We start from the raw sequence: 23,807 nt of genomic DNA, 5'->3' as shown, positions 1-23,807 counted from the left end.
AAACTTGGCCTCAAAGAACTTCCACAGATAAAGGTTAATGAAACTGAATTTAAAATAGAATCACAAAATACGTGATGCCCAGAGGTCATAATCAAGAGTCAGCACAAATAACAAACTAAATAAATCTAGACACTAAACCAGCAGACATCAGAGGTAGTAATTAGACAGTTTGTGACAATGCTGAGGAACTCTCTTTCCCTCCTTTCTCAAGGAAAATTACACAGTTTTATTTATGTAACTTCTCTTTTATTTTATTACTAGAGGCCTGGTGCACAAAAATTTGTGCACTCGGGGGGCAGGGGGGTTCCTCAGCCTGGCCTGTGCCCTCTCGCAGTCTGGGACCCCTCGGGAGATAACGACCTGCTGGCTTAGGCCTGCTCCCGGGTGGCAGAGGGCAGGCCCAATCCCTAGGTGCAGCCCCGGGTCGGGCTCAGAGCAGGGCCGATTGGGGAGTTGGGGCGCCACCCCCCTGTCATACACAGAGCAGGGTGATTGGGAGGTTGCGATGCCACCCTCAGTCACGCTCAGGGTAGGGCCGATTGGGGGGTTGGGGCACCACCCCTGTCACACTAAAGGCAGGGTCGATGGGGAGGTTGTGGCTCCACTCCCTGTCACGCATAGAGCAGGGCCAATCAGGGGGTTGGGGTGCTGCCCCCTGCCATGCACAGAGCAGGACCCATCAGGGGGGTTGGGGCTCCATACCCTGTCACGCACAGAGAAGGGTCAATCAGGGGGTTGGGGAGCTCCCCCCTGTCACAGAGCAGGGCCCATCAGGGGTTTGGGGAGCTTGCCCCTGTCACGCACAGAGCATGGCTGATCAGGGGGTTGATGAGCTCCCCCCTGTCACTCACAGAGTAGGGCCGATAGGGGAGTTGGGGCACCGCCCCCTGTCACACACAGAGCAGGGCGGATCAGGGGATTGGGGTGCCGCCCTCTATCACCCACAGAGCAGGGCTGATCAGGGGGTTGGGGCGCCGCCACTGTCACACTCAGGGCAGGTCCGATGGGGAGGTTATGGCTCTCCCCCATCACACACAGAAAAGGGCCGTTGGGGGGGGCGCCGCCCTCTATCACCCACAGAGCAGGGCCGATCAGGGGGTTGGGGCGCCGCCACTCTCACACTCAGAGCAAGGCCGATGGGGAGGTTATGGCTCTACCCCATCACACACAGAGCAGGGCCCGGTGGGGGGCCGTTGGGGCGCTGCACCCTGTCACACACAGAGCCACAGGGCGATCAGGTGGTTTGGGCGCTGCCCCCTGTCACGCTGATCCCGGTGCTGGGAGGCCTCGTGGCTCTGCTGATCCCGGTGCTGGGAGGCATATTACCCTTTTACTATATAGGATAGAGGCCTGGTGCATGGGTGGGGGCCAGCTGGTTTGCCCTGAAGGGTGTCCTGGATCAGGTTGGCGGTCCTGCTTTGGTGCCAGGCCAGCCTGGGTGAGGGAATGATGGCTGTTTGCAGCTGGTCACACCACCTTCAGGGTGGGGGTCCCCACTGGGGTGCCTGGCCAGTCTGGGTGAGGGGCTGAGGGCTGTTTTCAGGCTGGCGGGTGACTGAAGCTCCCAACTGCTCCTTTTTTCTTTTTCTTTTTTTATTCTGGATCAGCTTTAGCTCTGGCTCCAGCTCTGAGGCCTCAGCTGCTGAAAGCAGGTATCTGGTTTGTTTGTGCTCTATAATCGAAACACTGTTTCAACTCCAGCTCTGAGATCCCGGCTGGCTGAAAGCAGGTTTCTGGGGTTTTGTTTAGCTTCTATATTTGTAACAATGTTTCAAACTGCAAGCTCAGAGGCCGGCAGTAGCAGGCGGGGAACCTTGGGGTCCTCCGTCACTGAAGCAAGCAAGCCTCATGTTAGCTTCAAGCTGCCTGGCTGCCGGCCGCCATCTTGGCTGGCAGTTAATTTACATATCGCCCTGATTAGCCAATGGGAAGGGTAGTGGATGTACGGCTAATTACCATGTTTCTCTTTTTTTAGATAGGATATTTCCCTGACTACATTATTTATTGCATAAATTATAGGACTTTTAGAAATTCATAGAATACTAAAAGAAGAAAATAAAAATCTGAAATCCTACTATCCATGGTTAAGAGACCTATCCATTCAGTTTATATATAAATGTAATCAAAACAGCTATTTTTTTATTATTATTTTTTTTTTACAGAGGGTAAGGGAGAAGGACAGAGAGTTAGAAACGTCGATGAGAGAGAAACATCGATCAGCTGCCTCCTGCACACCTCCTACTGAGGATGTGCCCGCAACTAAGGTACATGCCCTTGACTGGAATCGAACCTGGGACCTTTCAGTCCACAGGCCGACGCTCTATCCACTGAGCCAAACCAGTTAGGGCCAAAACAGCTTCTTAATCAATATACCTTCCTATATCTATCATGAAATTTATTTTGAAATCAATGTAGAAACATGTTAATAATTAGTTGAGTGTTACGACTATACATAACTGCTCCTTCAGGCCTTCATGTGTTTTTTTAAACTTTAGGTGCAATAAACCATATTATTTTATCAGAAAAAATGGAGTTTTATTGATAAAAAGAATATGTACTAAGCCAAAATTTGCAAAAATAGCAGTATAAGTAACCATAAAGGGATACATATAGATTTGAATTCATATAAATTACCACTTTATTTTCACAAACACCATGAACTAAGTTATTTACAAAACAGCAAATAAAGGTAAAGATCAGAACATGTATGTAGCATGATGTTAATATGTAAAGTGTCACATTATTGATGAGAACTATAGGCATGAAAAAATAAAAGGAAAACAAATAAATAATTTCTAAAAATTTATACCATTTGCTAATAATTCTGTAAAATGCTTACTCTCACTAGTAATCAAATATATGAAAATTAAAAAGATGTTTTTGGCCCTAACCAGTTTAGCTCAGTGCAGAGAGCATTGGCCTGCATACTGAAGGGTCCCAGGTTCGATTCCAGTGAAGGGCATGTATCTTGGTTGTGGGCACATCCCCTGTGGGAGCTATGCAGGAGGCAGCTGGTCAATGTTTCTCTGTCATCGATGTTTCTAACCCCCTATCCCTCTCCCTTCCTCTCTGTAAAAAAATCAATAAAATATATATATTTTTTAAAAAAGATGTTTTTGTAATCAAAATAATGACATCCTATATAATAAAAGCCCAGCGACCGAATGGCAGAATTAACAGAATGACCAGTTGACCAGTCACTATGATGCGCACTGACCACAGTGGGAGCACCCCTCGGCTGACCAGGATGAGCGGTGCTCCCACAGTGAGCTGATTCTCACAGGCCACACCCCCACCAGTGTACAATCTGTTCACCGGGCCTCTAGTTAAATATAATAACTTTGAATTATTTCGAGTTTGGAAGAGGATGGATATTTTTCACGACTGAAATATTAGTTTAACTATTTCTGCAGAGCATTTTATCAATCTGGGAGGAATTTATGAAATTTGGAATTTCCCTTAAAATACGTCACCCTCTCTATAGTAGTCACATTGGATTCTCTGTTCCTGGAATGCTATATACTCCTTCTAGCCTAAAAACCTACACAAATGCTGCTTCCCCGCCTCAAATTTCTCCTGCTCTGTACACCATACTCTTATGCAATTGTCAGATCTTAAACTAAACTATCTCAACCTCAATGACATCATTTCTACTCTCAGGACCAAATCATGTTATTTGCTTAGCATACTTTTGTTTTTCTCTCCCCAAAACAAATATAATTAAGTTATTGTTTTCTACTTATTTGTTTTTCTACAAGAATATATTACCCATTATACTGGGATCTTGTTTAGTATTATATTCTCAGCACATGAGTTAGTGTTTAAAAATATTTATTAAATGAATTAAGCCTTTATATTTAGAAATCTTACAGGCATCAGGTTGTAAGTATAAGGCAATGAACTTTTGCAAGTTGCCAAAATAAGTCCACTTGGTTCACATCCTGGTTTGGATATAAATAGTCACTGTAACAATCAGCATTTGAAATATGTCTTTGAGTGCAAGTTTATGCATATGAATGTGTGTGTGTGTGTGTGTGTGTGTGTGTGTGTGTGTGTGTAAAAAATCCTAAAGCAGAACAGTTCATCCTTCATACTGATTCTATCCTGAGTCAGTTTGTGTTCTTGGCATAACTCAGTGACTATGTGGAGTCCTTTGGATGTATCCTTCTAGCAGCTTCTTTCCTCGACTCTAATTGGTTCATGATTTTGCTTCATGTCAAATCGGTAGATCTGAAGGATATAAAACCTGATTTTATTAGTGCTCTGATCCCTTTCCCCCAAGTAGTCTCAGCTTCCTGAGCTATTTTCAACAGAACCACACCTGGTGATATGACTACTGATACTACATCACACACACACCAGTAAAAAACACACACACACACAAACAAAACACATTAGGATTAAGATTTAAACAGTCAAAATAAAATTAACCTTTTAAAGAATTAAAATTGCAAACTCAAAGAAGCACCCGTGTCTCTGTCTCTCACATCCATGTTTTCAATGTCAAGGTTGATCATCACTTTGTTTATTTTTATTTCTTTTTGTTTGGGTCTCTTGGTGACAGAGTGCCAGTGCTTCAGGGAAGTCAGGTAAAGCACGGTGAAGAGTCTGGTTTCAGATGCTTATTCCACCACCATCATCTTTGCCGTGAATAGTCTCCATGCTGTTTTTTTCCTCTGGGAGATGTGTGGGAAGAAGTCGCAGGGTGAGGAAGCTGACTGAACCACGGAATTTGCGTGTGAGGTTACAATCTCCTTGAAGAATGAAATTTCCTGAGACGTCATCGAAATAATTATGGGAGATTTTAGTGATGTTCTGTAACGCAATTAAAGCCAATGCAAGAATGTGGTGCAAGTGAAATATCTTCAGGCGTTTCTTCGCCGGATTATTCTCATTGAGCGTCCATTTCTTCCCAGGCCTGACTGTGGAGTTCTGAGCGGTTTCTCCTTTCCCCAGCTGAAATATTAGTTTAGCTACTGAAAGGCCGTAGTACCTTCGGAAAATCCTGCTTTAGCTTGCTGTTTCCTAGAATTAGGAGAAATGAGTGACCGCAGGGATAGGTGATTGCGGTGGCCATACCAAAAATAAACAGCGATTTGTTTTCTGGCACAGAAAAGCATGCTATTTCTATGGCAATGCCTATAAAATGCAAGATCAAGAGGATGATAAAAGATATCAACACTTTCATTGCTCTCACATGTGCTTCTGTGCTGGGGTCTCGGACACCTCGGGCACTGGATTGCATGTTCCTGTTGTGTCTCCAAAGAGAAACGATTAACAAGAGGCATGAAGTCAGGCACAGTGTAAAGAGGAAAATGACTCCCAGGTTGAGCAAAATTTGGTAAGCAATGTATTCACTTTTAGGTATGTCGCGCTGCCGGGTTGTGTTTCCATTATTTATCTTATACTCATTCATAATCTTAACAAGTTGTGGGAAAATAAATAACCATGAAATAAGCATCAATCCCATCAGAAGAGGAAGTACTCTGTTGATTCTACGCTTCAACCAGAGAAAAATGTGGTGGGAAAAATTGGCTATCTTCAGGAAATAGAAGATGCTGAGACTGGAGACAAACCAGATACTTAAGTGATTTATAATTATCCATGAATAACTAATATATTCTTTTAGGTTTCCAGAGGAGTACATATATGGAGAGAGTATCTTTATAAACCCATCTGTAATTATTATCCATATCAGAAAAATTCTCGAAGTAGCTAAGCCAATGAGAATCAAGCCAATTACAGAAAACTTCTTGTTCTTGACACAGTCAATGCAGTTTACAAGTCCAATAAATCCATTTCCTAAAACCCCCAGTATTGATTCACCAACTGCTATAAAAATGAGGAGGCCTTCCGCTATACTTAGCATAGCTGCCAAGTCCTAATATTGTTTCTGTTACATATATTTTAGATTACCTGATGCAGGATGAGGTATATATTGGCTGGTTGTTGGAAGAATGATTTTCTTTTCTTTCATTACATAAAGATTTAAAAGTGCCCCAGTAATGCTTTTGATGGAATCTGAAATATCTTCATAGAGACCCCTCCACTTTTATGTGTAAAACTTAGCTCATCTAGAGAATGCGTCCCGCCTGAAGGCGCAGCTACAATTTGTTAACATGCAAATGAAAGTTTGCTTAATGGGTTTTACTTGTCTGCCTGAGACTATTTTGCATTTGTTAACCTGAATTGTGGAGCAGGAGTACCAAACACATATCTCTAGGAAACAAAACACAACAGAAACAAAAATTGTATTTCTTCATATTTTTCAATATCACCACTAACATCATTATTAATCTCATGTTAATTCAGGCAGGGCACACTTAAAGTTATAATATAAAGAGGACAATAGATTATGACTCAATTACCTAGACACTGGCCAGTGTTGGGGAGTGGGAGAGGGCGGAGAGAGGTCAAGGGGGAAAAAGGAGACATATGTAATACTTTAAACAATAAAGAATTTAAATTAAAAAATATTTACCTAGATACTGAACTATTTTTAAAAATATATTTTTATTGATTTCAGATAGAAAGGGAGAGGGAGAGAGAGATAGAAACATTAATGATGAGAGAGAATCATTAATCAGCTGCTTCTTGCACGTTCCCTACTGGGGATCAAGACCACAACTCGGGCATGTGCCCTTGACCGGAATTGAATCTGGGACTTTTCAGTCTGCAGGCCAACGCTCTACCCACTGAGTCAAACTGGCTAGACTAGAGCTAGACACTGAACTATTGGCACTTTGTGTTAAGATAGGTACAAGAAACCATTTTGCCATATTATTCAATACTGGTGGCCCAGTACACGAATTTGTGCATGGGTGGGGTCTGGCTGATTCAGCCCCCATTGGCCAATCAGGGAGGGCCTGTCAGGAGGAGGAGACAGCAGGAGGTTGGCTGGCCATCCTGCCCCGATCGGGGCCTGACCAGAGCCAGGCTGTCTGGGGGGAGAAGCTGCGAGTGATTTGCCGGCTGGCCCCACCCCCTGTTGGGGTAGGGGAGCGTGATCAGGGGCAGGGCCTGCCTGGGGGAGGGGCTTCAGGAGGTTGGCCAGCTGGCCCCGCCCCCATTGGGATGGGGGGCAATCACGGGCAGGGCTGGATGGCCCCACCCCCTGATCCTGCAAATTGGCTGGCTGCAGTGGGCATCATAGAAACTGGTCATTCTGGTCATTATGGTGTTCTGGTCACCGGCTTTTTATATATATAGATATTTTATCTTTTTCTTTTTTTAATCCCCATCCAAGGATATTTTTCCATTGATTTTTTAGAGAAAGTGGAAGAGAGAGGGAGAACCAGAGAGAAATATTGATGTGAGTTAAACACATTAATTGGTTGCCCCATGCAAGTGCCCCGACCAGGTCCCTGACCAGAGCCTGCAACTGAGGCACATGCCCTTGACTGGAATCAAACCCAGGACCATTCAGTCCCCAGGCCGACTATCCACTGAGCCAAACTGTTTAGGGCAATATATTTTATTTTAATTTGTAATTAAAATTCAAGATCAACCGGGTATAGAAAATTTCACAAAATTTATCTCACAAAATTATTGCTGTATTTTTAATAGTTATTCCATTCATGAATGTAGATTATGTTGACATGAAAGACTCTTAGAAATAATCCCTTCATTTACTGTATTTCATGTTGATGGCATCCATCCATTCATTCATTCATTCATTCAACAAGTATTTCACTGAGTGTCTAAATATACCAAGCTCTCTTTTAGACACTGAGGGAATATAATGGTAGACAGAAACCCAAAGCTTGTGTGATTCATGTAATTTACATTCTAATGGAGGAAGCAGAAACAATCACTTAAATCAAATATTGTCCAAAATTTGAAATTTAACAAATAAATATAACATTTATTGAGCCTTTATTATGTTCCCAGCACTGTGCTAAGCACTTTATGGTTATTATCTTATTTCAACATCACAACAAACCTTTAAAATAGGTACTATTATTAACTTCATTTTTAAAATAAATAAACTGAGCTTTAGAGAAAAGAACTTTTCCAATTTATATTGGCATGACTACCATGAATTAATGACCTTAAAATGAAATAGCATCAAACATAGAAATAAACTATGAACGATAGTTAGCAAGGCAAAACAAACATAAACAAGCAGCAAACATGGACTTCACATGGGTTGCCAATACTAAAACTGACAGATAAGAATATCTGTAGCTATAAGAGCTTTGCATGAACTACTTTAAAAAAGTAAATAATGTAATTTCAGAGAATAGCAATAAGAGACTGTCAGAAAGAAATGGGAAATTTAGGGACAAAACTTATAGAAATAAAAGTATAATTATAGAAGATCCTCTTTGAGGACCTCAGGCAAGGATTCACCACCTCTGCTCCTCATGCTGAAACTCCAGAATAAGCAGAGATCAGTGAGCAAGAGGAGTCTCATATCAGAACAGGTAGGAAGGAGAAGGGGAGCAGCTGCGATGGCTTGGGAATCCTGGTGAACATAAAGAAGGAGGTGACCTGCCCCATCTGCTTGGATCTCCTAAAAACAAACAAACAAACAAACAAACAAACAAAAAATACCACCATGATCCTGGAATATGGGCACAGCTTCTGCCAAGCCTGCATCACTGCAAACAACAGAGTCCATGATCAGCCCAAAAGGAAGTAGCTGCCCTGTGTGCCGGATCAGTTACCAGCCTGAGAACCTGCGTCCAACATCGTGAAGGTGCTTAGGGAAGTCAAAGTTGAGCTCACAAGAGGAGATGTCTCTGTGAGCATCACAGAGAGAAACTACAGCTCTGCTGCAAGGAGCATGGGAAGGTCATGTGCTGGCTTTGTGAGCCGTCTCGAGAGCACCATGGTCACCACATATGCCTCGAGGAGGACATTGCCCAGTTGTGCCAGCATGAGCTCTGGGAAGCTCTGTATACACTGAGGGCAGAGCAGAAGGAAACTGAGATACAGATAGCTGACCTCAAAGAAGAGACAACTTCTTGGAAGAGAAAATATGTCCAGGATGATCTTAAACAACTGAGAGGAATCCACGATCGTGAGGAAAAGATGGAGCTACAAAAGCTGGAGAAAGAGGAGGGGGGTGATCTCTCTGACCTGCTCGGGCTGAGAGCATGCTGTTCCATCACAGGCAGTTGTTGCGGGATCTCATCTCAGATCCAGAACATCCATTGCAGGGGTCCACAGTAGCGATGCTGCAGAATGTGAACGGCATCATAAAAAGGATTAAGAGCTTCACTCTGAAGAAGCCAGACACTCTCTCCAGATTTCCTGATGTGAGAGTTGTATTACCGTCAACCTTCCCTAGAATAATCCAGATGATGATTTCTGCGAATCCGAGACAAGGTCCAGGGGTTCCCAAAGGCGTAGACGGAGTCGGTGAAGAAGGAAGGACAGGGAGACAGTGTTCAGTTGATCAGCAGCCTAGCCAGGATCTCCAGCCAGGATCTCCAGCCAAGTTCTGGTCTGGATCTCCAGAGAGGTTCTGCTGTTTATTGTCTTGTTACATCCGTATTTATACCAGTTGATTTTAATCCTGTCAATTTCTATTACAAAGGTTAGGGCGTTTCTTATCTCCATTCCAGGGAGTAAAGATTATGTAGCTTAAGCATGATTGTTTGTAGTTAAAGTGATTAACTACCCGCCTGGCACTTAGTTAAGGAGTTTTATCCCCTCCCTAACTTCAGGGAAAAATCCCTACCTGGGGAAACAACCTTTCTTGGAGAGGTGACCTTGGTTAAAACACACAGCGCTAAGGGGAGCAAACATATTAAGAACAGTATGCTATATACGCCAGGTCCCTTGAAACATATGCTGTGCAGATGTTTCTATCCTGCAGCGACTGTGTCAAGCAGCAAGGATGGACCAGCTTCCGGCAAATTCCCCCTTTTTTATTTTTTAAATGATAGCGCATGCAAATCAGTGGCCACCTCTCAGATTGGGCCGTTTAAAACTCGGAAGAAGACTGGCAAGCAATGACAGTGAGCATAACTATAAACATTGTGGATGGAGCGCACAAGGAGCCCCATTCCTGTAGAAGGTTGCCAGCCTCTTCAGTCAAGGGATTTCAGCTGTCCTCAAGTTGTTGGTTTGATTGTCTTTGTTGGTCTGGCTAGCGGGCGGCGTCACTGGCGACGGGCTTCCCGAAGCGTCAGCGAGTTGAAGGGCTGCATCAAAGGGTCCATCAGGGCCGTGGTTGATGGTGGTGTCGGTGTCCGAGGAGGAGTAAGCTGTGCCCTCTGGGTCAGCTGATATGGAAGATGGAGGGTAGTAGAGAGAAAAAGAAGAGAAAGCAAAAGAACTACAAGGCAAGAAAGTGTTTAGAAAAAAGAGGGAGAAGAAAGGGAAGAAGGCAGCATCCTGACACAGCCCTTTCCTTCAGCTTCCCCTTTCCCTGTGGTCCCAGGTAGAAATGGGAAACAAGTCCTGTTGCAGTGAGAGGGCAGCTGCTGTCAGCCAGTCTCTTTCTTTACCTGGGTCCCGATCTGAGCTGGGCGTGGGAAGCGGGAAGCAGCCATGGGGACAGGAGACCTTCCTCAGAAGGGGCGAGTGTTCAAGCCCCTGAACCATTTGGGGGGGGTGAGGATCTGTGCCCCACCTCTGTTGAACCCCAAGTTCTCTCCTACTGGCCCTCGGCTGTGCCTGTCTTAGGTTGCCCCACCCTGTGGGGTCTTACCCATCTTTGACTACCAGCCATCTCTGGGCCAAGTAGGGTGATGTGAGGTTCAGTTCTGTCTCCTTGGTAGCCTATGTCCCTCTGGCCTCCATGCCCAGCAACTGCCTTGGGATCCCCTTGCCTGCTGGCGGGGCCCCGGCATTGATCACATATCTTGGGGAACCCAGGTTTCTTCTCCAGGGAGGGCCCAGCTCACGCTATTGGGTGAGAGACAGATCCATGGTACCAGCCACCATGAGGCTTCAACCTCAGCATGAACAGAGAGCTCAGGCAACAGCTATGGGCAATTGGATTGTAAGAAGAGGGTCCCTCTTGACACAAGGGTAAGAGGGGCCAATACAGGACAAAGGAGAGTCCCGGAACAGGGCTTTCTCAGCCCAGGATGTTAGGCTCTTGGCACAAGACAACTCCATGTATGGGACATATACCAAACACCCCTAGTCACGGCATAAAAGGGAGGTGCCCTTCCTGGAACAGTGGGGTCGGGAGATTCTAGAAAAGGCTGTGTTCAGGAAAGAAGGAGAAAGGCCTAAGAACCAGCAAACAAGTAGTTAGATTTTTTAAAAAAGGAAAAAGGAAAGGAGATGTGGGGCAAAGCTGGTACATGTGGAAACACAAAAAGGAGGCACATATGGCCAAAACCGGTTTGGCTCAGTGGATAGAGCGTCGGCCTGCGGACTGAGGGGTCCCAGGTTCGATTCCAGGCAAGGGCATGTGCCTGGGTTGCGGGCACATCCCCAGTGGGGGATGTGCAGGAGGCAGCTGATCGATGTTTCTCTTTCATTGATGTTTCTAACTATCTCTCTCCCTTCCTCTCTGTAAAAAATCAATAAAATATATTTTAAAAAAAAGGAGGCACATATGATCCTCCCAATGGACAGATTTTTCCAGCTCAGGGTTGCACATCTGCTGCAGACGGGCACTGGTCAGGTGTGCTATGGTGAGGCAGAGATGGAGGGCGGTGAGACATAAGGTCGGACTAGACGGTCTGGAATCCACACAGGTGAGTCTGCGTCCTGTGGAAATATACAAGCATATCCTCTCCCCCAGGTTAAAAGTACATCAGGTCCCTTCCAGGCTGCTGTAAGCAAGTCTCTCCATTTGACGAGGGCTTTAGGTTTAGTTAGATCAGGGTTCCAATGCCTGTACATTGGGGAATTTCCCTCAGAATCTACATTTAGTATATTAAGTACAAATAGAGTATGTTGTAGAACATGATGAGAAGAGGAATATTTAAACTCATTTTCTTGTAATATTTTGTAACAGGAGTAAATCAAACACCGCTGGGGCTATATAATAAAACTCCCATTTGAGACAAGATATCTCTTCCCCATAATGTAAAGGGGATAGTCGTAATTACATAGGGACAGAATGTTCCTGAATGTTGATCTTCATCAGCCCAAGTTGAAATCTGAGAACTCTTTTTTACATTAGATGCCTTGCCTAGTCCTACTAGGGAAGTGGAGGTGGTGTGCGTGGACCATGAAGAGGGCCAATCCTTCCCTGCTATGCAGGAAACATCTGCTCCTGTATCCAATAGACCTTCAATTGGTTTTCCCTGAATTTGTAAAATTTTTGTAGGTCTAGTAGCATGGATTTCTTGTATCCAAAATGCTGCATCACTAGATCCAAAGCCTCCGGCCCCTCTAGCTTCCTGGGTAACGGCTGTCCCTAGTTTATGTATTGGTAACAGGATTAATTGGGCAATTCTCTGGTTGGGCTGAATCTGTATAGTTGTGGTGGGTGGGGAAAGTAAAATCTGTATTTCTCCTGTGTAGTCTGCATCAACAACTCCTGGGATGACTAAGATCCCCTGTAACGAGGTGGAGCTCCGTCCTAGTATTAAACCTACAGTTCCCTCAGGCAGCGGCCCAGACACTCCTGTAGGAATGGCTGCTACTGGCGAGTCTGGAGTTAGTATTGCATGGGTGGTTGAGTGGAGTTCCAATCCTGCACTGCCTGGGGTTGCCCTGAAGAGGTCACTGACTGATTGAAATTTGCAAAGGGGTTGAGGGTTGATGCCCCTATTATTGCAGGGGCATGGGGCTGGCCCCTTCTCAAGTTTTCCAATTGAGGTGATGGGATATAACCTCCTTGGGAGCTATTTGTAGAGTTTAAAGGCCGACCATTTTTATGGTATTTTGATCTACATTCCTTTGCCCAATGGAATCCTTTCTGACATCGGGGACAAATGGTTTTTGGAGGATTAATATTATTCCCTAATGTATTTCCAGGCTGTTGAGGAGCTTGCCATCTGGCCTGAGTATTATTATTTTTATTTGGGCATTCTCTGCTAAAGTGCCCAGATAAGCCACAAGAGTAGCAGTTCATATTTCTTTTATTACCTGTATTATTGCTGGCTTGTCCTATACCCTGTACATATTGAGGGTATGTCTCCCCTTTGAGAGCTGCAGCTATAGCTACACCCTGTATAAATGCTGGACTTACATCAGCACACTGTTTTATAAAATCATTTATAGTTCCTGTTCTGCGAATCGGCCTTAATAAAGCCTGACAGGTATTATTAGCATTTTCAAAAGCCAGTTGTTTGATTAGGATATCGGCTGCCTCTTTGTTATTGATTACTCTCTTGACTGCCTGTATGAGGCGAGAAAGGAAATCCTGATATGGTTCCTCGACCTTCTGTTTAACCTCTGTAAGGGTGGTTGTTTTTCCTGCTGTATAAGGTAGGGATTTCCAGGCATTTACTGCACAACTGGTTACTTTGGTAAGTGCCTCTGTGGGCATATTCATTTGCTCCTGAGCCGTGTTAAAATCATCTTCTCCTAATATCATGTCTAGGGTTATTCCTTTTCTGGTTTTTTTGCTAGTGTTAGGTTGGAAGATCATTGTATAGGAGCCATTCGCTTCTCGGGAAGACGATTGTAAGGATTGCAATGTCCTGGGCTCACTCACCGTTTATTCCATCAGGGAAGCATTACTGGGAGGTAGATGTGTCAGAGAAATGCTCCTGGATCTTGGGAGTATATTGTGCAAAACGTAACATTAATAGTTTTTAACAAGGTTACGCTAGATATTAACCTAAATTTGGCTACTGGGTTATAGGATTATAGAATCAGTTTGAATATAAGGATTTTGTGGGCTTTGCCAATCCCTGGACCTTAATCTCCTCCTTTCTTTCTTCTTACTGTCCCTCCCCATTGTGTTGGGGTTCCTAGACTACAGACTACATTTTTTAATGTTACAAACCATGGGTTTCTCATGTATAAATCCTATCCATGCTCCTTTTTTTCAGGAAATTGTTCCATATTTCAATCTTATGAAATGTGCTGGCCCCATGAGACTATGTTCTCTAAGCTCTTAAATCTCTTACAACTTCACCCACTTTTTTGTAGTGCCTCTGGCCTTGGGTACGCATGTACTGAGCTTAGCTGCCTCCCCCCTGCCCCACCCTTTTCTCTTTTCTTGTAAAGAGAAAAGGCAAATCTATAATCAGATGAAAGCCTTTAAAATATATAACTTAAGAGCTCATAATGCACATGGACTCAAAATCAATAACGACAAAGAAAATCTGAACAATACAATTAACAAACTTGATGTATCCAACAATGGAATAATTTATATACTTTTCAAGTACACATAAACTATTTTTTTTTTACCAGAATTGACCATATGTGAGGCTAAAAAAAATCCCACAAGAGTTACATGAGTAAAAACATTCAGAGTATGTTCCCTAAGTACAAACTGATAACATCAAATTCAATAACCGACATCATTAATTATCAGCAAAATGCAGATCTAAATCACAATGAGATATCACCTCACACTTGATAAAATGGCTGTTATCAAAAAGACAAGAGATGATGAACGCTGCTGAGGATGTGGAGAAAAGGAAACTCTTGTGCACTGTTGGTAGGAATGTGAATTGGTACAACTAATTTGGAAAACAGTACGGAGGTTTCTCAAAATTTTAAAAATAGGACAATCCCACTTCTGGGTATTTATCCAAAGGAAATAAAAACACTGTCTGGAAGAGATATCTGCACTCCCATGTTCACTGTAGCATTATTCACAATAGAAACATTCTGTCTGTCACCAGATGAATGGATAAAGAAGATGTGATATATAATATATATAAATATTATTCAGTCATGAGAAAGAAGGAAATCTGGCCTTTAGCAACAGCATGGATAGGCCTTGAGGGCATTATGCTAAGTAAAATAAGCCAGCCAGAGAAAGCCAAATACTGCATGTTCTCACTTATATGGGGAATCTAACACAGTCAAATCATAAAATTAGAGAGTAGAATGGTAGTTTCCAGGGCTCCAGGAATAGAGAGATTTTAATAAAGGGGTACAAAGTCTCAGGTATAAGATGATTACGTTCTGGGTGTCTAATGTACAGCATAATGGCTATAAGTAACAACACTGTATCATATGTTTGTAAGTTGCTTAGAGAGTAGATCTTAAAATGTTATCACCACACACACACACACACACACACACACACACACACACACACACAATTACTATGTGAAAGGTAGAGATGTTTACTAATCTTTATTGTGGTAATCATTTTGCAATATATACATGTATCTAATCATTACATTATATACCTTATATTTATTTTTATATATCAATAACATATCAATAATATTTCAATAAAACTAGGAAAAATTTAAGTAACAAAAAGATAACTAAAGAAAAACCTAACTTACTGAAAATTAAAAAGCAAACAAAACACTTTTAAATACTCATTGAGTTACCAGAGGTTAGAATGAGAGAAGGGACTTTTAGGAAGATAACAGGGTTTTTAGAGTTGTGTAGCTTTACTAACTACTTATATAATTTGTATTCATTAATTTGAATATCTCATTTTTTTTTCTTGGTTAAAGGAACATTTTATTTTAACTTTACCAAAACCCTTCAATTTTCTCTATTCTCTTTTTAAAGAAAACTCACTTCCAGGGTTACTACACAAATAAGATACAAATGCCACACAAATACAGACATAAAGAGAATTTCCATTTTACCAGGAACCAAAATTTTATGCAAAGTAGGTATAGCTTTCATGGTAAATAAATCTCAGGCATCTGAAAACTACTTTGGAAAGGAAAATTTTAAAATAACTTTAAAAATATTCAATAGTCATGATCTATGCAGAAACTTGGAAATCACCCAAAAAGCTTTTTTAAAAGAGCCATTGTCAACATTTTGTTTTACAACTTTGAAGTTTTACATACTTTGTGAGAAACATGTGGAATAATTTCCTACGAAGAAACATATAATTGTCATTTTCTCATATTAATATGTTTCTCTATCATGATTGTTTAAGAGTCAATTATTTTTATGTTGACTTCTTAATAATTCCCCTTCTCTTGAAGTTTATGATGTTTCCAACTGTGCACTGCAGGGTTTCCCAATCTCAGACATTGGCATTTTTGGTTAAATAATTCATTGTTTTAATTGTAGGTCATTTGGCAGCATCCCTGGTCACAAGATGCTAGTAGCACTTCCCCAACTGTGACTACTAAAATGTCTTCTGACTTTGACAAATGTCCTAGGAGGAGTCAAAAATCACAGTGGTTGAGAACCATTGATATACGATTTCAGCTTCTATGTTGATAAACAATTATCTATATGTGTGTTTGAAAATATTTATGTTGTTTTCTTTGCATTAAAGCATGTTGGCAATAGGCAAAAAACTATGAACTAAAAATGTTTGCAAAAGTCAAAACTATACATATCTTATGCAACTTATACTCCCCTCCATAAAACTACATATATTCTTGCTTTCCCAAATGAGAGAATGATTCCAGGAAAGTGGAATGAACACTAGTATTAAATATGCTGTAGATCACAAAGGAAGTCTTGATAAATTTTGGAAGATGCACATGTAAACCATATTCTCAATGTTGCTGAGCAATGTATAATTACGTTAGATTACATTAGTAAAATCCTAACAAATTCATATAAAAATATTTTCTAAGTGTACAAAAAGAGAATAAAACAGGAAAAATACATGCAAATGAGTAATCAGCCTAGAAATGATCTATTTAAATGTAGAAGATTTAACTGAAAGATAAATGGAAGATTTGAATAACATCAGAAATAATGTTTCTAAATTGGGAAACAAATGATTATAAATAATGTAAGTATATTCTCAAATATTTATAGATTTAGTATCTTTTCAAACATTGTCTTTAAAGAATTATAAATAGAATTCAAGAAGATTTGTAGTATTCATTCAACAAAATTTCAGTCAACAAAGATTTTAATCAAGTATTCATTGAAATGTAAAATATACTCAAATTAAGGATATACACAAGTGCACATGTGCATGTTTTATTCTTAACATTTCTGTATTTTGGGGAAGGGTAAAGGTTGGGTTTTGTTTTGTAGGCTGGTAACTGGTCAATATTTTTTATTACCTTTGGATATTTTTTAAAATGTAGACAAAGTCCATGTGTTTAATTGCTACCATATTCTAACAATGCTCCTTTATTAATCTTAAGTTAAGGTCCTATAAGGCTATATTTTCTGACCCTTGATCTATAATATTAATAATTGTATACCATAATGTATTGTTTTTAAGATTCTGTTGTGTTTAGTTTAGTTTCCCATTTTATTCAGCTTTTTTTGTTTGTTTGTTTGCCCCTTTCTAATTTCCCTTTTGTAAAATAACTTTATTTTTATTGTTGACCCTGTTACAGATGTTCCCATTTTCTCCTTTTTGCCCACTTCCACCCAGCCTTTGCCCCCTTCCCTCTGGCCATCACCACACTGTTGTCTGTGTCCATGGGTATGCATATATGTTCTTTGGCTAATCTCTTCACCTTCTTTTATCCAGTCCCCTCTGAAAGCTGTCGGTCTGCTCCATGTTTCCATGGCACTGGTTTTATTTTGTTCAATTTCCCTTTTTATATGTTTTTGCTGTTATAGTATCTCATATTTGTTCTCTTCTTTCATAGTACTGTTTTCTTGAATTTGATGGAAAATATACTAATAAAAGGGTAATATGCTAATTAGACCGGACATCTTCTGGACATCCATCTGGACGTCCTTCCGCACAAAGCCATGGTGGTGGGGGCCGAGGCAGAGGCGGTTAGGGGTGACCAGGTCAGCAGGGGAGGGCAGTTAGGGTCAATCAGGCCAGCAGGCAGAGGCGGTTAGGGGTGACCAGTCAGGCAGGGGAGCCTTTAGGGGTGATCAGGTCAGCAGGGGAGCAACTAGGGGTGATCAGGCCAGCAGGCAGAGGTGGTTAGGGGTTGTCAGGCAGAGGCCATTAGAGGTGATCAGGAAGGCAGGCAGGCAGGTGAGCAGTTAGGAGCCAGTGGTCCCAGACTGCGAGAGGGATGTCTGACTGCCGGTAGTCAAACATCCCCTGAGGGGTCCCAGATTGGAGAGGGTGCAGGCTGGGCTGAGGGACCCAGAATAGGGCTCACTCTTGGGGTCCAGTTGCCTCTATCTTCCCTTTCATTCCTTCTCTTTCTCACTTTTTCATTCTCAAAAAATCTATAGTAAACAAGCTTTAAACAGCCAGCCCTTTGTTTCGTTTCATGGGAAACCCTTAGTTATCAAGAAACTTGCAGGTGCTTCCTTGAGAATAAAATCTTCAACAGAAAATGAAAATTCCTACCAAGTGTTCTCTCTTTTTTTTTCTGGTTAATCCTTACATGGGGATATTTTTCCATTGATATTTAGGGAGAGTGAAAGAGCGGGAAAGACAGAGAGAAACATCAGTGTGAGAGGAACACACTGATTGGTTGCCTCCCTCATGCGCCCTGACTAGGGCCCAGACTGGGAAGGAGCCTGTAACCAAGGTAAGTGCCCTTGACTGGAAAAGAACCCAGGACCCTTTGGTCAGCAGGCCAGCACTCTATTCACTGAGCAAAACCGGCGAGGGCCCAAGTAGTCTCTTCTTGACTCTGTGATTTGTAGCACCATATGAAACTAATCAGAGACTTCATCCCTTTCCTATAATGTCCCCATCTTGGGAGGATGGCATAAGAAAGTGGCAAATTCTGAATTTTTTTGTATAATATAGTGGTCTTGTCTGCATTTGCACCACTCTTCTGATTTTCATTGGAGGAATCCTCCTTAAGGTAAGTATTGGGGATTGTGCATATATAAATGTAGTGAAAATGATCTAAAGACATGTTTATAGCTTTAGCTTACCAGGCATGACTTATAAAACAAACATTTCCAAGAAATTAGTTTATTTATTGCACTTAATGTTTTTCCTCTTTCATATCTACATTTTATGATAGGAAAAAACTGAGATATAAACAAAGAACATTTCCATTTTAATAACTTTTATTTGACTTTTTATTATGAAAAATATTCAATAGATATAAATGTAAAGAAAACAAACAATACAATAAATCTAATGTACCCCTTACCCACTTTGAGCAATTTTTAATGTATAGCCAATATATCTTTACTCATCACACTTCTTTATGGGTATTTTGATGTGCATTCTAGATATGACAATACAATACTAGAGGCCTGGTGCACACAATTGTGCACAGGTGCAGTCCCTAGGCCTGGCTGGCATTCCAAGCATGAGCATCTGGCGTGAAAGGGCAGGTCCCAGCTGACCTCTGGGCTTTGGACAGCAGCTGGGCCCTGGGCCCCCGCATGACCCCCTCCACTTAAGTCATGGTGCGCGAGTCCACACGTGGAGATGTGGTGAGCATGTCCGAACACTGCGGGCTGGGGCACAGTGTGGGACTCTGGGCCACCCAGCAGAAGCCGAGCGGGCAGCACGCTGTCTCCCAGCCAGCCTCACAGACTGGCTCCTGTGCCAACCCACAGGGTGCCTGACCGGCCCCTGCAGTCCTGGTGGCTGTGGCCCGGCTCACCCGGAAGAGGCCACATAGGTGCAGGCGGGCTCCTCTCGGTCGCCCAGCACCTGAGCATGGAAGCTTCCCCGGCACTCGAGCCCTGGCGTCCAGGGGGAGGGTAGCAGGAGGAGTGAGAGTGAGCTCAGCCGACACCCCGTATTCTCACTGCACCTCCGTCCCCGTCACCCCCACCCCTAGGTAGCCTGCGAGAGGTCACAACCCCCCACCTGGTCGTCGTGGGAAGTTGGTTGCCACCACCCATCCCCAGTTCTTCATCCCAGACTGGGCCGGCCCAAATCAGGTGATCAGGGCCTGCCGGCTGCTGGTCGCCATCTGCGAAATGATCGGCAGGGAGATCAGGTCCCCGCTTGCACCTGCCTTGGCCTGGCACCACCCACTCACCTGCTCCACCATCCCGCCGCAGTCCCGCTCTCATTGGGGCTTATTGGGGCTGGCAGTGCCTCCACTGCTGCCCACTGCCAGGGCCACATCGCCAACATCTGCCATGTTCCACGCGTCCCCTGGTGGTCAGTGCACATCATAGCGAGCAGTTGCATTTTAGGCTTTTATTATATAGGCTTTTATTATGTAGGGTTTTATTACAACCAAATTTCCAGCTATACTGGCTATTACAAAAGGATTTTAACAGCTTCAATGAATTGTAGACTATCTCATTTCTGCAGTTACATTGGTGACAAAAATACTCAAAAATACAATTTAGTGTAAAAGATGACCAAAACATGAATTTAATGGCTAAATTTGTATTATGACAGAGACGAGGTGGTTACCTAAAGGAACTAAATAGTTTTAGGTACTAACACATTAATATGAATTGGGAATCCTGAATGACAGTTTACATGTCCATCCATATTGACCTACTGACTTTTGTGAATGACTCCATGTTAATAATAGTGATTTACAGGTGGTTTTTGAATATTTTTTTCTGTTTAACTTTTCTCTCTGTTAGATCTTACTACACCCACCCATTCAATTTTGTTGACTTTTGTTTAATTTTTGACATCTCACTTCTGTAGATGTATATATTTATATTCACACATATATACATTTATATATATATATACATATATATACATATATACATATATATATATATAGGTTTTAACAGCTCAGAAAGATAATATTTTCTCTTCATATTTTTTTCCTAGTTACTAGATCAGAGTTCTATCCAGGTCTAGAAAGATGATGCTCAGTGATATATTACACACACAAATTGAAGACTCCGATGAAGCAAAGCAGATTCCACGAAGACGTCTTACTGACTTCTCTTGCAGGCCTTCCTATGTAGCCGAGAGTACCTTTCTTTTCAGGCCTCGCTTCAGGTACCAAGGAATCCACAAGAAGGCTTTCCTCATTTGGCTGTTTCCAAAAATCACAACATATGGGTGCCCTGAAGGATATAAAATTCCTATCATATAACCAAGCATCACAACCAGCTTGTTCTGTTGCAAAAAGTATCCCCCAAATGTCATGAAATAGGCAAATTGCTGCAGTGCAGAGAGCACAAGAAAGAAAAACACAGTTTTCATTGCTCTGGTGTGGGCCTCCATACTGGCATCTCTGGAGTTCTTAATGTTGAGCTCAACGTGTTTTGTGTGTCTCCACAAAGAAAGCAGCAACAGGAAAAAGGAAATGAAGGAAACAGAGAAAGGAGGGAGGGACCCAAGCATGACCATGATAATCTGATCTAAATTTTTACTCGTACTCACATTGAATAACTCAGTCGTATTTCCCTCATGTTTTGGGGGGAAATGATACCAGATGATACCAAAATGATACGGCAAAGGAAGGCTCAGGAACAGGAAGGGCAAAGATACCAGCAGAAGCATGAAAACTACCTTGTTAATTCTCCATTTTAGCCAAACAAAAGAATGTGAGGAGAAATTGGCGATCTTCAGGAAATAAAAGACAGCGAGACAAGTAGTTAACCAAGTACTCAGGTGAGAGGCCAGTATCCAGAAACTAGAACAAATAAGGTTTCCTTCCATAGTAGCAGGGATTTCCTGATAGGACAGCACTGAAAACAAATTGACAATTGTTAGCCACAAAAGGCTGATTCTGGTGAAGGCCAAACTGGTGAGAATGAAGTCAACCAAGCATAACTTCCGATTTCTAGCCCAGGCAATGCAATTTGTGAGTCCAATGAATCCATTCCCCAAAATTCCTATTAAAAATCCCCCACTTGTTATAATCACAAAAACTTTCTCCAACATGGCTTCAAAGAGGAAATTCTGATCTATTGTTTGTTGAGTGACCAATTTCCAGATGATTTGCTAGATAAGGACATAGATAATCTAGTTAATCATGCAGTATTCTTCTCCTTGTGTTTTACTGTGGCTTTTCCTTTCAGCTGTGAAACCCAGAAATCTGCAGTTAAGACCCTGGAATCACTTTCTATAACACTCACTGAACGTTTCCACCTGCTCTGCTAAGAATTTTCAGTCTTGGTCCAGGCGGTCAGCTACAAACTGTACTATTCTATGTGGAGAGAGATGACTGAAAGATCTAATTCTCATTTGCTAACATGTAAATAAAGGCATGGGTTAATTTTCACTCTTTTTGAATGAATATTCTTTCTCCTCTCCCAAGGAGCTGCTTCATTTGATTTACAAATCTGAATGGTGAAATAGGAACCTCGAACACCAGTTTTCACCACAATAAAAGACTCCAGCATGCAGGTGAAATGAGCAACCCCTGTACTGCTGATTATGAAGCTTTTGTAGTGTAAGTCACTACATTACAGAGTAAGGTATAGAGCTGGGAATTTTCAGAACCTTGGCGTGCAATCTATGCATCTAACCTCAGTCTCATAATTCCCATGGAAACTTTTTTTCTTTTTTTGGCATTAAAGATGTGGGCCTTTCAGTTCATCTGTCATTAGCGTTTTAAACAGAATATAATTTTTTTTTCTTATTTAATATGAAACTCTGTCTTTTGATAGGAAGTAAAATCAATTTATTTAAATTTATGGCAATTTCTGATAACATTGGACTTGTTTATACCAGTAAAAACAGTGTTCTATTAGTTATCATTTCCTCTTTTCTTTTTGTTCTCTTTTCTTGCTTTGAGTTTATTTATTTATTTGGTCATACAGGCATTTATTTATTTGTTAAATTATTTTTTATTTAATTTATTGTGGTGACATTGGTTCATAAAACCATACAAGTTTCAAGTGTACAACTCAATAAAACATCATCTGCATGCTGCATTGTGCTTTGGAATTAAGTTGATGAAATTTTTTTATTCCTTTCTCCATCTACTCTGTCTATTTTTACCTCACAAACGACCCTCAAAATGAGTGGATTAAAACAGGAGCTTACATTTTCTCATAGTTCTGCAGATCACCTGGGCTTGGCCAGGCAACTCTTAATGTGGCCTTTCATTTAGTTGTCATCAGATGAAGGCTGGGAGCAGAGGCATCTGAAGACTCATCTGAGACATCTTAGATGGTTCAGTCTAATGGCTGGTTAGGAGCTAGTGGTCCTGGATTGCGGGATCAGGCCTAAACCAGCAGTCAGACATCCCCCGAGGGTTTCTGGATTGGAGAGGGTGCGGCTGGGCTGAGAGGACCCCCCTCCCATGCACAAATTTTGTGCACCAGGCCTCTAGTAGAAACATAAAATGACATTTAAGTGCTACATGCTTAGTACCCTTTTACTAACTATAAAGAAAATACAAGTTGAAAATGCACAAATTTTCAAAACCAATAAAACGTTAATGATTTTAATTCAATATAATAAATCATGTTTTGCTGAAACTAAATCATTTTGAACTGAGTAGATGAAAAATATATATGTGATGCTGAGGTTCTACTTACCAACTTGATCTTCTGATTTTATGCATGATTTTCATCAATGTTATTTTTCCTTTGTTCAAAAATAAATTCAAATTGAATTCTTAATCCATTCTTAGATGGGCCAAACAATTTACTATGCATCAACAGTAAAATATTGAAATAAAAACTTAACTATTTTATTAAAAAGTTTTAGTGTTGGCATTATGAAGATGTCCCCCTTTTTCCCTTTAATTAAACATTTTTTATTACATAACTACTACTATACCTACTACTAATCAACTGTAGCTAACTGGTTTATACAAAAGATGAGCTCTACACAGGATAGCCATGTGAATGGTGAATACAATACTGATCATACACTGAGTTGTTGTTTTTTTCAGATTCTGATCAGAGCAAAGAATGGATTTTTTTTGGTGGTGGTTACTATTATTATTATTATTATTTTAATCTTTAATTTCTTTTTTGGTTAATGCTCATAGCATCTAACTTGTGATGATTCCATTTTCCTATAATTGTTTTCTATT

At 41.5% G+C, this 23,807-nt stretch overlaps 1 protein-coding gene and 1 pseudogene across 1 annotated transcript; one reads left to right on the top strand and one right to left on the bottom strand.

The window, feature by feature from the left end:
* Positions 1-4,969: 4,969 nt before the first annotated feature.
* Positions 4,970-5,869, bottom strand: LOC118650725 (taste receptor type 2 member 10-like). Its single transcript, XM_036299027.1, has one exon. It carries the CDS (start codon positions 5,867-5,869, stop codon positions 4,970-4,972), a length of 900 nt encoding a protein of 299 aa, XP_036154920.1.
* A 50-nt stretch (positions 5,870-5,919) lies between these two features.
* Positions 5,920-21,843, top strand: LOC118650724 (annotated as a pseudogene).
* Positions 21,844-23,807: the final 1,964 nt, after the last annotated feature.

The sequence above is a fragment of the Myotis myotis genome, unplaced genomic scaffold (genome assembly GCF_014108235.1).
Source record: "Myotis myotis isolate mMyoMyo1 unplaced genomic scaffold, mMyoMyo1.p scaffold_m19_p_3, whole genome shotgun sequence".
NCBI classification, from domain to species: domain Eukaryota; kingdom Metazoa; phylum Chordata; class Mammalia; order Chiroptera; family Vespertilionidae; genus Myotis; species Myotis myotis.
The sequence above is the reverse complement of the archived record's forward strand: the minus strand, read 5'-3'. Positions and strand labels throughout refer to the sequence as shown.

Coding starts and splice junctions, on each gene's coding strand:
- LOC118650725 (XM_036299027.1), bottom strand. CDS start 5,869: ATGCTAAGTATAGCGGAAGGCCTCCTCATTTTTATAGCAGTTGGTGAA.